Source organism: Rhinatrema bivittatum, chromosome 5, assembly GCF_901001135.1.
Source record: "Rhinatrema bivittatum chromosome 5, aRhiBiv1.1, whole genome shotgun sequence".
NCBI lineage: Eukaryota > Metazoa > Chordata > Amphibia > Gymnophiona > Rhinatrematidae > Rhinatrema > Rhinatrema bivittatum.
Window position 1 is genome coordinate 296,374,885 of NC_042619.1, and position 14,129 is coordinate 296,389,013.

The 14,129-nt window shown below is 42.6% G+C and overlaps 1 protein-coding gene across 1 annotated transcript in view; it reads left to right on the forward strand.

Annotated features, from left to right (window-relative positions):
* DUSP11 (dual specificity phosphatase 11) overlaps positions 1 to 5,506 on the forward strand; it is a 44,087-nt gene extending 38,581 nt beyond the window's left edge. The window contains exons 9-10 of the mRNA XM_029604143.1: positions 2,472 to 2,507; positions 3,619 to 5,506. Coding sequence (XP_029460003.1) covers positions 2,472 to 2,507; positions 3,619 to 3,904 — 322 coding nt within the window. The 3' untranslated portion in view covers positions 3,905 to 5,506. The remainder of the gene's footprint in view (positions 1 to 2,471; positions 2,508 to 3,618) is intronic.
* Positions 5,507 to 14,129: the final 8,623 nt, after the last annotated feature.

Below are 14,129 nucleotides of genomic sequence, written 5' to 3' on the forward strand. Positions count from 1 at the left end.
AAATTCTTAAAAAATACAAGTTTTCCCATATTTGGACAATTGACTAGTCATGGGAAGAAGACAGACTGCAGATGTCAGTTTGATTTCTACATCACTTTCTAGTCAACTTCAAAAATAAAAATCAAATCTAGTGCCTACTCATCGAGGCTTGGGGCAGATTTCTCTACATAACCTTCCTGCCTTCAAAATGAGTGAACAGCATGAGATTGCTCATCCACAAGCTATTGTCTTTTTCATGTTCGAATACTAGAGTGCTCCTGGTGGTATTAGGAAATATGGCAGTAGCCATCCATGTGGTCCCACTGACCCACCTTCATGTATGGTACCTTTAATGAGGTCTACATTCTCAGTGAGATCAGCTAACTCAACCACTGTCAACTGAGGACATGAAACAAGAGTGGCAGTGGTACTCCCAAGTTTTCCAGGAAAGAGCTCCTCTTTGCACACTCCCCCATCAAGTAAAACTGGTGACACATACCTCCACAAAAGGTTGGGGTGCTGTCACAGGATCCTTTTGAGCCTAGGGCTATTGGTCTTTGAAGGAAAGCCATTTTCATATCAACCTACTGGATTAAGGGCAATAAGAATCACTCGTGTTCACGCATCTTCTTCAGGGAAGAAATATTCTGATTCAAAGTGACTACCAAGTTGCCATGTTTTATGTCAGCAAACAGAGGAACAGGATCATGGCCTCTGCCAGAAAGTGCTGAAGATTTAGAATTGGACAACCAAGAATTGAGCTGTTCTATAGGCCACCTATCTTCTGGGGATCTCCAGCACGCTGGCAGATCACGTCAGCACTAATATTTTGTCCACACAAATAGTCTCTGCAACAATCAGTAACCAACAGACTAGTTGAATGAGGCCTGCTGTGGATGGAATTATTTGCTTCAGAGCAGAAAAAACTAAATCAGTTTTGCTCAGTTCTGCCCACTGATCTCAGAGTAGCTCAGAACACTTTCCTCCTAGATTGGGGTACAAGTCTCATATATGCTTTTCCACCAATATCTCCAAGATCACACTTGTAAGATCCTCATGGCTTTACTGTGGCCCAGACAGATATGGTTTGCATGTTTCGTATAGCTTTCCAGCAGTTATCCCATACATTTAGGAATAGACAATACATTGACTCAAGACAAAGAGATGCTTTATCATCCCAGCCTCTCAGCCTTTAACCTAACGGCTTGGATGTCTTGAGCACTTAGTATTTGTGGATCTCGATTTGCCTAGAGAAATTATGCACATATTAGTCTTGTCTAGAAAGACATCAACTAGAAGAAATTATGCCTTCAAATTGAACAAATATTCTGAGTTGGCCAGCAGAACACTTTGGATTCATCTTCTTGAAAATCCAAGCATTTTCTAAAGTACTTACTCTGCCTTTCTGATTCAGGTCTCACTTCTGTGTGAATACATCTCAGCACCATAGTGGCAAACCATGTTATGGTGAACAGTAAACCGGTTTCTACTCATCCACTGATACCCTGAAACGTGAAGGGTCTCTGGCATGTCCAGCTGCCATTTCCATGGGACTTGAATGTTGTCATTTTTCAACGGATGAAGTCCCCTTATGACCTTTGGATTCAGCTTCACTTAAGTTCCTAACCTGGAAATATGACACACACAGGCTAAGCATGGCAGTTACCAATCATACTTTGTCTAACTGGTTGCATGCATAATAACACTGCCACACCTTAGCAGGATTATAAATTAGACTCTGTAAAAACTCAAGTGAGAGCTATGGCTGCTTCTTTTGTTCATCTTCAAGAAGTGTTTCTCAAATATCTGCAAAGCTGCAACCTGGGCATAACTTCATACCTTTATGTCCTAATACTGGACATACCTCTCAAGGACTGACATTGAATATGGACAGACAGTTTTACATAAGCTGTTTTCACAGTAGTCCACTCTCCACAGAGGAATCTGGGTTGCTTACTCAGTAAATACTTCACTGCAACCCTCAATTTGGGACTCCCCACATGTAATGGCTAATTTAGTCTTCTTGTCGATGGAAAAAGCAAGTTGATTACCACAATTGGTGTTTTCCATAGATAACAGGATGAATTGACCAAGCAATACATGCCTGCCTCCCTAGAGAATTGACTTACCTACCTGGAATTAGCTCTGATATTGACTGAGGAGGTTCAGGAGGTAAAGCCCATGTGGGAATTCCCACACAAGCTCAGCAGACCTCAAAGCTCTACAAGCTAGGAGACACAAGTCTGTTCAGTGCTGCTGGATGCACATCACCTACATATAATGGCTAAATCATCCTGCTATGTACAGGAAATGCTGTTTATGGCAAGCAAATCTGCTATCTGGGAGGAGGAGGAGGGAAAGGTTTCACTATCTCTCACTTCCTTCCCCCTATTCATTGACATGGCACTCAGAACATTAAAAGCACAGGAGCACAGACTTCAAAACACTTTTTCATAGTTGTAATTGTTTTTCTGTTTTTTCCCTGGTTTTAGAGTTTATAGCCTTTGGAAAGACAATGGAAGAGCAAGGTAATAAGCTATACATGAACAGCTGCCCCTTGGGGAGGCCAGTGTTTTTAACGGTGGCTTTACTAGTTTTGACAGATGTGCACATTCGAAAACTTGGTAGGACAGCATTGAAGGGTACCTGAGTTGTTGGGTTCAGAGTTAGTATTTTAAAAATCATAGAGGAAGATAAGAGTGACATAGCTACTAGTGAAGGTGGAAGAAGCCAATATTTTAAGAGATTCTGTGCATGATTATTTATTTTATTTATTTATTTAAAAAACTTTTATATACCGGTATTTGTGGGGACATCATACCGGTTCACATAATAACTGCAAGGTTGGAAAGTACATTTCAACAGGGAGAGTAACTGGGCGCGGGGATAACCAATAGGCAGAATGAAGGATAGAAAACAAGAAGGTCATAACCAGAGAATAACAATTAACAATTTACAATTTACACTGAATATCTCAATTAACAATTTACAATTTACACTGAATATCTCCTTAATATAAGGAGAGGGCGGTCACCCGGAGGGGGGGGCGGGCTACGGGGGGGGGAGGGAAAATGATTATGAATGATATGGAGGGCAGTGGTAGGAAAGGAACATAGGATGTGGGGTGCTAGCATTGGGTATGGGACTTCATGTGTTCATCTATCCAAAATGGAAGAATTGCTGGTGAGCAGCCTTTTTGCTGTAATGTACTGTATTAGTCTTGATTCATACTGTTAATGTACAGTAGTTCTCAGTGGCAGGAGCTCTGTCTAGATGGGTTATTCAGTAATGCTAGCTTTGCTTTTAAATAGTTAACCTGGACTCCAGGATCTCTGTATGCTGTAGCATTCTTTTATGTGTAGTATGTTATAGGAATTATGTCCCAAAATTTGCAAAATAGATTTGTAGAGGATTTAAAAAGCTGCAAAGTGGGCTGGACTGGATGGAAAGGTTTTGTATTTTTCAGTTAAGTAAAATACAAATCCTCCTTAAATCTTTAAAAGAACTTGGCAGCAGCAGGAACAACTTTATTTTGCAATTAAGTAAGAGCTGATTCTCTTGTAAAGGGTAATTCAAGGTAAAGTATTTTCCTTGCCAGGTGTGAATGTTTACCATTTAAGTATTTCTTTACTTTGTTAGACTACCCCCCTGGAACAGATACTACCATCAGCAGTACGATTGCAGCAGACCCACATATGCGGCTGGGTATTACTCTAATGTTCCTAGAGAAGCTACGGACTGGAGGGAGCGTCCTTGGACACCTGATGCCAGGAGCTTAAACCACCACCACGGATTCCCTGCCCCTTGCGCCAGCATGCAGTGGGGCAGTAACAACGGACAGCATGTTTCAGTGCCAGCTTCCCATCAGCCACCGTCAAGAAAAATGTTTATAAAGAGAAAGCACATAAGATTTCCCCAAACCTAGAACCTGGCCTAACTTGAATCACCTTAAGTCCATTTTTTCTGCTTTTATTTTTGAGTCATTTGGGAGAGTTAGGAGGAAATCTTATACTGGTTTTAACTTTTTAAGTGGATCTCTCCCTTATATCTTGTATATGAAGGCATGTACCATTCTTTACGGTTATGCATCCTGCTGAACAGTCAAAGAATGAGTAATCACATACCAAAAAGTGCTAATTATTAGATAAATACTAGATAAAGGCATGCATGTCAGGAAAACAGACAAGACTTGTATTGCAAGGTTTATGGCTTGAAAATGGTTTCCTGAAAATGGCAACTATTACAATTGCCTTTATTAGATATTTATTGAAATTATAACGAGCAAAGTTGAAGTACTGTGGAAGTAACCTGTTAAAGCTATATTAATTCACTAGCGACCAAAGTATTGGTATTGCTGTATATCTCTAAAGTTCTAGTTTTGAAGTTTAGGATTGTAGCCTGATTTCTAATGGTGCATATTAACTTAAGGATTTTTTGTTTTTAAAATGATTGTGGTTTCTAGAATACTGGGACGCCCTTGTGTGTGTGGCTGCCCTATGATATTGAGCTCAGGTATGCTTAGTTCAATGGACAGAATCCTACAGTTGCTACAGAGGAGAAATGGAATGCAAAGCTCAGCTTATTGTCTCAGATCCAAAGACCAAGGTTGGAGCTTTTATATTTTTACTGGGTAGCAATTGCGCATGTCAAAAAGTAGATATGAAAAGGAAGTCAGAAAAAAATACACACAGGGGTAGGTCTCTCCTTTTTTTTTTTTTTTCCTCTTCTTAAGGGGGCTGTTTCTTACCATTATCACCTAATGAAAACCCTGTTGAGGAAATAAAAAAAATTAGCTCCTAATATTTTTCAGTTTGAAATGTAAACTTGATCTTTGTTTACAATGTCTTGTTTCCTATTCTAACACTATCTTATTTTTTCGATCCTAATGGATTACCCAAAGTAATTGACAGAAAATTAAAAATACAAATTCATAATTTAATACATAAATATAAAATAAAACACTAGTAATAATAAACACCTAACATGGGAGCCAGTATTGTAGAGAGCAGGAGTGAAAGGAGAAGGAAGAAGCAGCATTTGGGTCGTTCTACCTGGTGTTTACACTTTTCTTTTTCTCACTAATTTGCGAGTAACCCTGTGTTATTTTTCTCTTCTGTTTGTTCCACCCATGCTGTGAATCTTTTCCCTAGTGCAAATTCATTGTTGTGTTCCCAGGTTTCTCTTCCACTTTAGTTGCTGTCCATATTCAGTACAAGTAAATGGTTTCCCCCAACTGAACTCATTCATGTACCACAAGCAGCAAACTAAATAGATTGCCTGTAAATGTATCATTCATCTTCACAGTATTTTCAGATTTATTTCATGTTTAGTGTGGCTTTCTTTAGCTGCCTACAGTTTACAGTCTCTCTATTTAAAAAAAAATATATATATATTTTAAGGTTCTTTTAAGGTTTTGTAATGTAAAATCCACTTTTGCATGCACAATTGAAGAAGGTTATGAATGAGGACTCCAGAAGAAACAATTTTAGAGAAGATCTAAAAAAAAAAAATAAAGCAGTTTCACCTATTTGTGCATTTTTTTTAATTGTTTTACATTTTAAAGCATTTACCTTGACCTATAATTGTTGCTTGCTCTTACCACTTGTAGTGGAAAAACTGCAATTTCCAGTTATCTGGCTTCAGTGAAACATCTCACTTTGAAATGTATTGGTGGAAAAGAAGATTCTGTTGAATTACTTTTAGCCACAAATGGCTATGTAAAGCACAAATCCTATCAGCTAGTTGTGTTTGGATGATTCAAGTGTCAGTTCTAACAAATGGGTTGTATCGGATTCCTATTTTGTTTGTTCTGGTTTTGTTTGTCTGTAGGAGAGAGATGCACAGGAAGAGCATTGTAACGCTTTCAGTGTTCCTTCTGTATATCTGCTGCTTTGCTGAACTCGGTCATAGCCCCATGCAGGCATGTGCCACATAAATACAGCACAATTAGCTTTGGCGAGGAGTAAAGGAAGGAGCATTTTGTTTCTTTGCAAAAGCAGTATGTGGCTGCTGGCTGTTTGTTTTTTTAAAGTATAAGGTGATGATAATCCCTATGGCTTGAACTTAGAATGTTTCACCCACTTTTGATCTAACCCATTTGATAAATGTATAAGAAAAGGTACCACTACCTCTACAACCTGAGTCTTGCTACCTTCCTTTCAGGAAAAATGCTAAGGCATGCTTTTTCAGCCAAGTCTTCCCTGCTGTGAGACATTTCCCCTGCCCTAACTCCCTGTACTTCTGATCAAGAGCTTGAAGTAATATACCTTACTGTGAAGTTCATCACTACTGTAAGATATACCAAGTGTGGTTGTTTTAAATTGATCATAATCCACCCTGAGTTCAGTCCTGGTAGAAGGGCTATCAAAAGTCTATAAACAAGGATGAAAGAAAAATGGTTTACTGTATTCTCCTAGGACAAGCAGGCTCATAGTCCTCACACATGGATGACGACATCAGATGAAGCCCGGTGCTGAAAACTTAAGTCAAAGTTTCTGAGAGATCATGTGCTACTTTGACGAGAGAGGATGTGATCTCTCGTCGCGGAGCCTAAGCCATCATTATCTCCCCATCCTGCGATCTGCACATTCTTTTTTTTTTTTCCTCACTGTGCATTGGCACTGATTCTCCTGCTGATCCCCTGCGGAGTCTGAGCCCGATGGCGGCCAGGGCAGGGATAAAGGAGAAGGAACGGGACAGGGCCCGAGTGCCAGACACCTCCCCAGAAGACAGGGCGGGTACAGTGGAAACGGGCACAGTATCGCAGGGCTCCACTGCCGAACTGACAGCAGTGGTACTAGCAGTGATCACGCCGGAGCTAAAAAAAAATATATATATATATATGAATGACCAGCTGCAAGAGCTGAACACGGGCATGGCTTCCATTGATCGCCGATTTTCAGAATTAGAGACGAGTCTCTGAAAACCAAGATGGCCTCCACTTGGCCCAGGCAGACATCGCGGGGCTCAAAGCCGCGATACAGAAACAAGCCCTCAGGATTGACAACCTTGAGAATCGATCGAGGAGAGCAAATTTAAGATTAGTGGGCCTCCCGGAGAGCTTAGAGGAACAAAATCTCCCTAGCTTCCTCGAGCGATGGCTCCCAAAGGCACTGAATCTCACTGGCAGGTCGGGCCCATTTCAAGTGGTGAGGGCCCACCACCTGGGCCATAAATGTGCTGACAATACAAAGCCACAGGTAGTAATTGCAAAAGTCTTGAACTTCGCCCATAAAGTGGCGATCCTGCGTGCTCTTCGGCTGGGGAACAAGCTTACCTATGACAATCATCCCATCTTGGTATTTCAGGACTTCGCGACAGTCTCTCAGCAACACCGCATTTTGGTGCCATACTGCGCACATCTTTATGAGAGGGGCGTTCAGGCTATCCTGGTTTACCCCGCCAAGATGTGGGTTCAGACTGCAAGTGGAGTTCGTTGGTTCAATGATGTTGCGGCGGTTCAACAATATTTTCCTAGCGTGTAGCAGATGGACTCTGTAACAATGGGTATAGTGTACTTCTGATAGCAGTTGGAGACGGATCAGATTTCATTCTGACGTCAGCTCCTAGTACATATACCCCTGCAGGAAGTGCAGCTCTTCAGTATTTTCCGTCTCATAGCAGTTAGGGACTATCTGCACGCTCTCACAGCGTTAGAGCAAATTTAATGGAATAAACCCAAAATAAGAAGAAAACTTACCTCAACCGTGAGCCCCGCTCTCCTGCGGTGACACCCTTGGGTCCCTCCCCCAGTTGAGAATTCCCGAGGTGATTGCCATGGTCCCTCGGAGGTGAGCCTCGGTCCGGTGGCCGACCCTCGGCGGGGACCTAGTCCCCGATCGTGGGCGCGGCTGAGAGGCAGCAGGTGCAACCATGAGCGCAGTGGTGAAGGTATTTTCCCTCTCCCCCTGCAGCCGGAGACCGCCCGGAATGAAACCGGGAAGCGCCAAGACAAGGTAAGATAGAAATCTTGTTTAAAGACTCCAGTCTCCGAAGCTCGAGAGGTCGCACAGGTCACCGGCCAGGACCAGTGCCAGCGGGTTGATCCGCCCTAGCAGGGCTCGACCCCCGGTTACAGCCAAGGGCTCTCCCACATGGAGAACCTCCGCAGTGGTTGCCATATTGCCCGCGTGGTTGCCGTCGCCATTTTGGCCCTGTTCGCCGCCCTGAGTGCCGTCTCGATCCGTGCGCATAGGGCGAGTTGTGCGCACAACGTTACATGCTCAAGTGCTGTATGCACAAGTTACCCGGCAACAGACATACGAGCAGGGTCCTGCAAATTAGGGTCCTTGCGTTCCCACAAGGTAGATGCCCACGACAAGGCTCTCCCATCCAAATATGACAGGATGTAGCTGTTCTTAGAAAGGCCCATGAGAAACAATGAAGGTTGTAAGGTGAAATGTAAGCTGCACTGGTTCAAAAAGCCCCGCGTCTTCTGGAGTTCACCGGAGAAGCGAATAGGAGCTGCCAGTGGAACAGCAGTCTTTAAATTTACCCTCCTGTAACTGACCTTCCTGAGTAGAAGCTGTGCCTTGTATCTTCTGTGAGTGAAGCTGATGGAATGCTGCAGTAAGTTTCTCCAAGGTTTCTTGCTGCTCTGAGATGCGTTGAGCCAGGCCCAGGATAGCCTGCAAAGTGGAGAGGTGGGCCGGGTCCATGGTTACTGACATCCCATACCTTAAGCTGGATTCCCAGGAGTACTGCTTCTCCAAATTAAAGCTGGATCCACTGGAGTTAGCAATCTGTTATGATCTGTGCCTTGAGAGGGGAGGAGTTAGCAATCTGTTATGATCTGCTATGCTGATGGGTGGAGCAAGCAGAAGGGAGTAGCAATCTGTTATGAACTGCTCCTCCAGAGGGGAGGAGTTAGCAATCTGTTGAATATGGCTCCTGTGAAGGAGGAGTTAGCAAACTGTTATGCTCTGTGGGCGGAGTAAGCAATCTGTAATGGAACTGCTAGGGAGTAGCCATCTGATATGCTCAGCTCCTGTAGAGGGAGTAGACAACAATCTGTTACCAGCAGAGTGCTTGGAGAGGGCACTCAGCTGTAGTAGAATGTTGAATGATGGATCCTTGGGCCGATGGCAGCGCCCCCAGGAGGATATCCTGAGAGGGACCACCGGCTAAGCTTGGGTATGGAGACAGACACAGATAATTCTTTTATTAGACAGGTTAGTAGAACCACCAGCGGTGGCAGTAGTGAGCTGATATGCCTGGCAGGGCTGAAGTCCCTCAGGTACTGGAACCACGATCCCAGGGTTGCTGAGCTGTAGAGAAATTATAGATAGTGAGTAGACAGGGTATGCTGTATACATAGCCAGTACTTAGATCATAACTCACATAAGGTCTTGAGGAAGCTCAGTAGCTGGAAAGGGTTAGGCCCTCAAGGAGCGAGTACCTGGTTCCAGGGAAAGCTCTGAGAGTGATGGTAACTCAAAATTGTATCTGTAATAGCTTCCAGGCAGTAGAGAATCTTTAGTGTATTCAGGAACATGGGCCGTCGAGGAGCGAGTACTGGTTCCTATCTGCAATCTGAAATAGAGAAAAGAAAGCAAGGTCCCCAAAGAGCAGGAACCCCTGGTAAGTCTGAGGAGGCAGAGTAGCTTGGACGAAGCTGTAGCGAGTCTGTATGTTTGTCCTTGGCTGGAAGTCTGAATATTGTCCTTGCTAACTCAACTCGTTAGCGAATACTGAGACCATTTATATTGGAAGAGGATGATGTCATCTCGGGGGATGCCCCTGAGGTTTGCACTCTTGCTGGTACATCAGTGGGAGAGCGCGCACGCCCTACGTCATCAGGAACATGGCGGATCCGCCACGTCGTGCCGGTCCGGGGATGCCGGAAGGAGACAGCATGGAGACGCCGCAGCAGCAAATGTCCATCAGACCCGGAGAGAGTCGCCCCAGAGGTAGAGAGGGCGTAGTGAGGGTGTTGAGCAGCGATGGGGGAGAGAGAGAGACAGACTGAATATCTACAAGGCCCCTTCTAGTAGTTAGCTATTTATATCTCTATAGGAGGCCCACCTAGTAACTCGAGGTGAGGTTTAGGTAGTAGTGTAAAGGTTAGGGGCCACTTATACATGCAGAGTGAGACGTACGAACAGAATAGTACACTCGTGAAGATTTGATGTCCTTCGCAATGAGGAAACTCACACAGCAATGAGATTTGTACAATGTTCTCTCAACTTAGCTTGATAGACTCTCTAGCTGGGTAACATCAAGTTACACTACTACCTAAACCCCGAGTACTAGGTGGGCCTCCCATAGCAGGATAAATAGCTGCTTACTATGGTGCCACCCCCAGAGACGCTCTCTCTCCCACATCTCAGGCTCTTCCCCAGCCTAAAAATGCCCAAAATGGAATTTGCGAAAAAATTGCAAATTGCGTTATGGGTATATTGCACAGCTTAATGCAATTGAAAAAGATGTAGTTATTTGCGGCGTTAAAACAGTGCCATATTGTGCGTTATGGCTTCGCAAAGTGTGAAGCCAGCCCACTTTTTTGGAAATCCCACCCCTTTTAAAATTTGCATGGCACCATGTATTATGGTGCTTATCGCATGCGTTAAGGCATTTTTCGCATGCGAAAACACCGTAACACAATTTGATAAATGACCCTGTAGGCAGGAACACAGTGGTACTTGCTATAATGTGATAAATATTAGCAATGCATCTTTTAGCATTCCCCTTAAACCATCTAGTCAGGAGATGCTGGCTTTTCCATGGCTCCAGCGACAATAAGGGATACATACGTAACCCAACCATTTGTCATGAAAAGGTTGCACAAACTTTAGAAATGCTGTCATCCCAATTACCATGTTCAGTTAAAGTATACTATTATGTAGAGAATATCTTATTGCAAGGGACAAATTCCAGGAAACTGCAGATGTGCTTTAGTGTGTCAGGTGTTAGGATGGATGGGCTGTTAATCAAACAAAAAGACAGGGACCTAGTCAGGATGTAAAATTTCTGGGTATTCACTGGCAAGCAAGTAAAAGGTGTATTCTTGACTCAGTAATTAATAAGATCCAACAATTGGCAACCCTATCTTCACAGAAAGAAATGCAACGAGTTTGTGGTATTTTTAATTTCTGGAGAAATCATATACCTCATCTCTCTGTTATTGCATCCTCTATATGCACTTTGTAAAAAGAATTATGTTTTTCAATGGACAGAGGAAACACAAAGTGCATTTGAGGCTGCAAGACTGGCAGTGGTAACAGCTTAAAATTTATGTGCTGTAAAGGAAACTGCTCCTTCTATTCTGGAAGCCTCCTTATGTCCTACAGGAGCTGATTGGTTCCTTTGGCAAACAGATAAGACTGGCCATAAAAATGCTTTAGGATTTTGGGGAAGAAAGTGGACCCTGGCAGCTTTACAATGTACAGGGTTGGAGAAACAAATATTAGGGGTCTACTGGGCTTTAATTGAAACTAATCAAATTACAGGAGAAAGAGATATCACTTTTAAGACTCAGATTCCCATTATGACATGGGTAAATGAAGAAAACACCACTGCACCAGCAGGCACTGCTCTTACAGCAAGTCTGTTAAAATGGAATTGGTATATTGCCAACCGTCTCCAAGGTTTTTCCCCAGGCTTAACTGAAATACATGAAGAAGTCATGGATGCCCCTAGTATAAGAGGTACTCCCAGTATTTGATAGCAATCCACCTCAGTCCAGTTTTAGAAGGCCCAGAGTATGATACTCTGACCTGGTTTACTGATAACGGTTGTCAGAGTCAAATACAAAGGAGGTGGAAAGCTGTAGATACTCCCCTGCTCTCCAGCTACATAAATGGAGGGAAGGCGTGGGACAAAGTAGTCAGTATGCCGAATTAAATGCAGTACTATTGGCTCTGCAGGTTTGCTGCATTAGATGGCAAAATGGCATCAAGACGCTTGCTTGGCAGATTAAAGGCAAACCACTTTGGGGTAAGGATATATGGCCAGAAATTTGGGAACAGTGTCAGGAAATACAGGCCTTTATTAGACATCCAGATGCTCATGTAGGAAGTGATGATGAGGAGAGCATTCATAATCAGATTGCTGATCAATATTGGGGAATATGTGCACGAAGCATCAGGTCATTTAGGTGCAGATAATATACTGAAATGGGCACATCTTAAATATCTTCCTATAACCAAACCTGAAGCAGAACAAGCAGTTAGAGATTGTCAAAAGTGTCAGAAAGACAAAGGACAACTTCATGCACCATTACACAGAGCCACAAAATGGGGTACTATGCCATGGGAAGTTTTGCAAGTAGATTACATGGGCGTTTTGTCAACTGGTAAACATGGGCATAAGTTTACTTTGAACATAGTGGATACTTGTATTGGAGCCTGTCATTTGTTTCCATTTAAGAAAGCTACTACAGCCAATACTGTCACTGCTTTGAAAACTCTTTTTCATTTTCATGGTTATCCACTAGAAATTCAGTCTGATAATGGGTCACACTTTTCTGGGAAAACAATGCAAGCCTTTGCCGCCTCCTTAAGGATTTATTGGCTTTTTCATATTGTTTACCATCCCGCCTCTGCCAGGTTGGTAAAACGAACAAATAGATTTGTTGAACAATAGTTGCGAATACAAGCCAATAACTCCTAGACTGGGTGGGTTTCTAACTTACCTATAGTTGAATCTTATTTAAATGCTTGACCCGCTGTACTTAATGTTCTACGTTCCTATCAACAGACTAAACCTAATAGTATCGCTGAGGAGAAAGCTGATCAATCCCTGTGTGAGGGACAAAAAGTGTGGGCCCGCTTTCCACTACCATCATCTGATTGGATCAGAGGAGAAATACTTTCTTTGGGCCACAGCCATAGCGCTTCAGTGCTTATTGAAGGTTGAACAACACCTGTATTCCTACCTGTACATCGCCTGAAGGTTGCAGAATGACAAAGGCCAAGTGTTCACCAATAATAAGACTCTTACGTGTTCTAATGATTTTATTGACATTAGGTGTCTTTTCCTTTCTGCTTTTTAATTATATATGTATGAGATTGGAAACATTTGGTAATATCATGTTATGATGAGAAAGTATACATATTTATTCAACACCATAAACACTCTGAAATTATGCAAGTGAAACAAAATGCCTTTCTACATCTGATGACTATAACAGCAAAACAACTGAATTTGTCTGATTGTTTAATATGGTCACCTCTTCCTCTCTCAGTGGAAGCAGGATTAATTTCTTTAACTAATCACCCGGTGCCTCTCTTAGCTATAATACAGTGTGATATGTCCTGGTGTGGTGCAAAACTCCTACGGACCAGACTTAACTATACTCCCTTCACTCCATATAATCCTACAGCTTGTTTGGTTTTTCAACCCTATACTCCTGATTACTTTAAATTCACCTTGTGAAGTCATATACTTTATCCCTCCCTTATGAGCGACCTTTGATCCCAACGTATGAGTTTTTGTGGGTTAATAAAACTGTCATTACCTCTCAAGTTATTGTTAATTCTCTAGTTCAATTTTCAAGGTCCCTCTAGCGCCTCCTGCCTCGAGTTTCTACTGTTGTCCATCTCCCACCCCTGTTCATTGTATTTTCCACCTACTATTGAGATGTAAACCGATATGATGTGCATTCTAATGTCGGTATAGAAAAGCTATTAAATAAATAAAGTAATTAATTAGTTAATTAATGATAATTATGCTGAGAGCCAGATGCCTAGAATCCTCACAAAGGGGGCCTGGAATATTTTACAACCTAATATTTCAATGTTTAAAAAGGGATGTTCTGATTACAGTGCACACAAAGAGACATAAATAATGTCTAGCTCACATCCCTGTAACTCTGCACAGTTTACCAAGAACTTTCCTGTTGAGTATACTACCAACTGGACCACGGTAATGACCTGCATCATTCACAGTGTTACTAAAAACCCCTGTAGGAATGGTGCTTGGGATATTCCTTTTATATTACCTTTAGTGTTATGGGTTCGAGAAATGTCACACCCTACTAGAACTGAAATATACTGGTCTAATTACACACATACTCAGCAAGGTTTACCTGACTGTGGTTCTTCTTTTTGGGTCCCAGCAACACGTTATAAAATCGGGGGGGGGGGGGGGGGGGGCCTAATTTTATAAAAGTACACACGGCAATGAGATTGAGCCTCTCCCAGTTCGCTCCA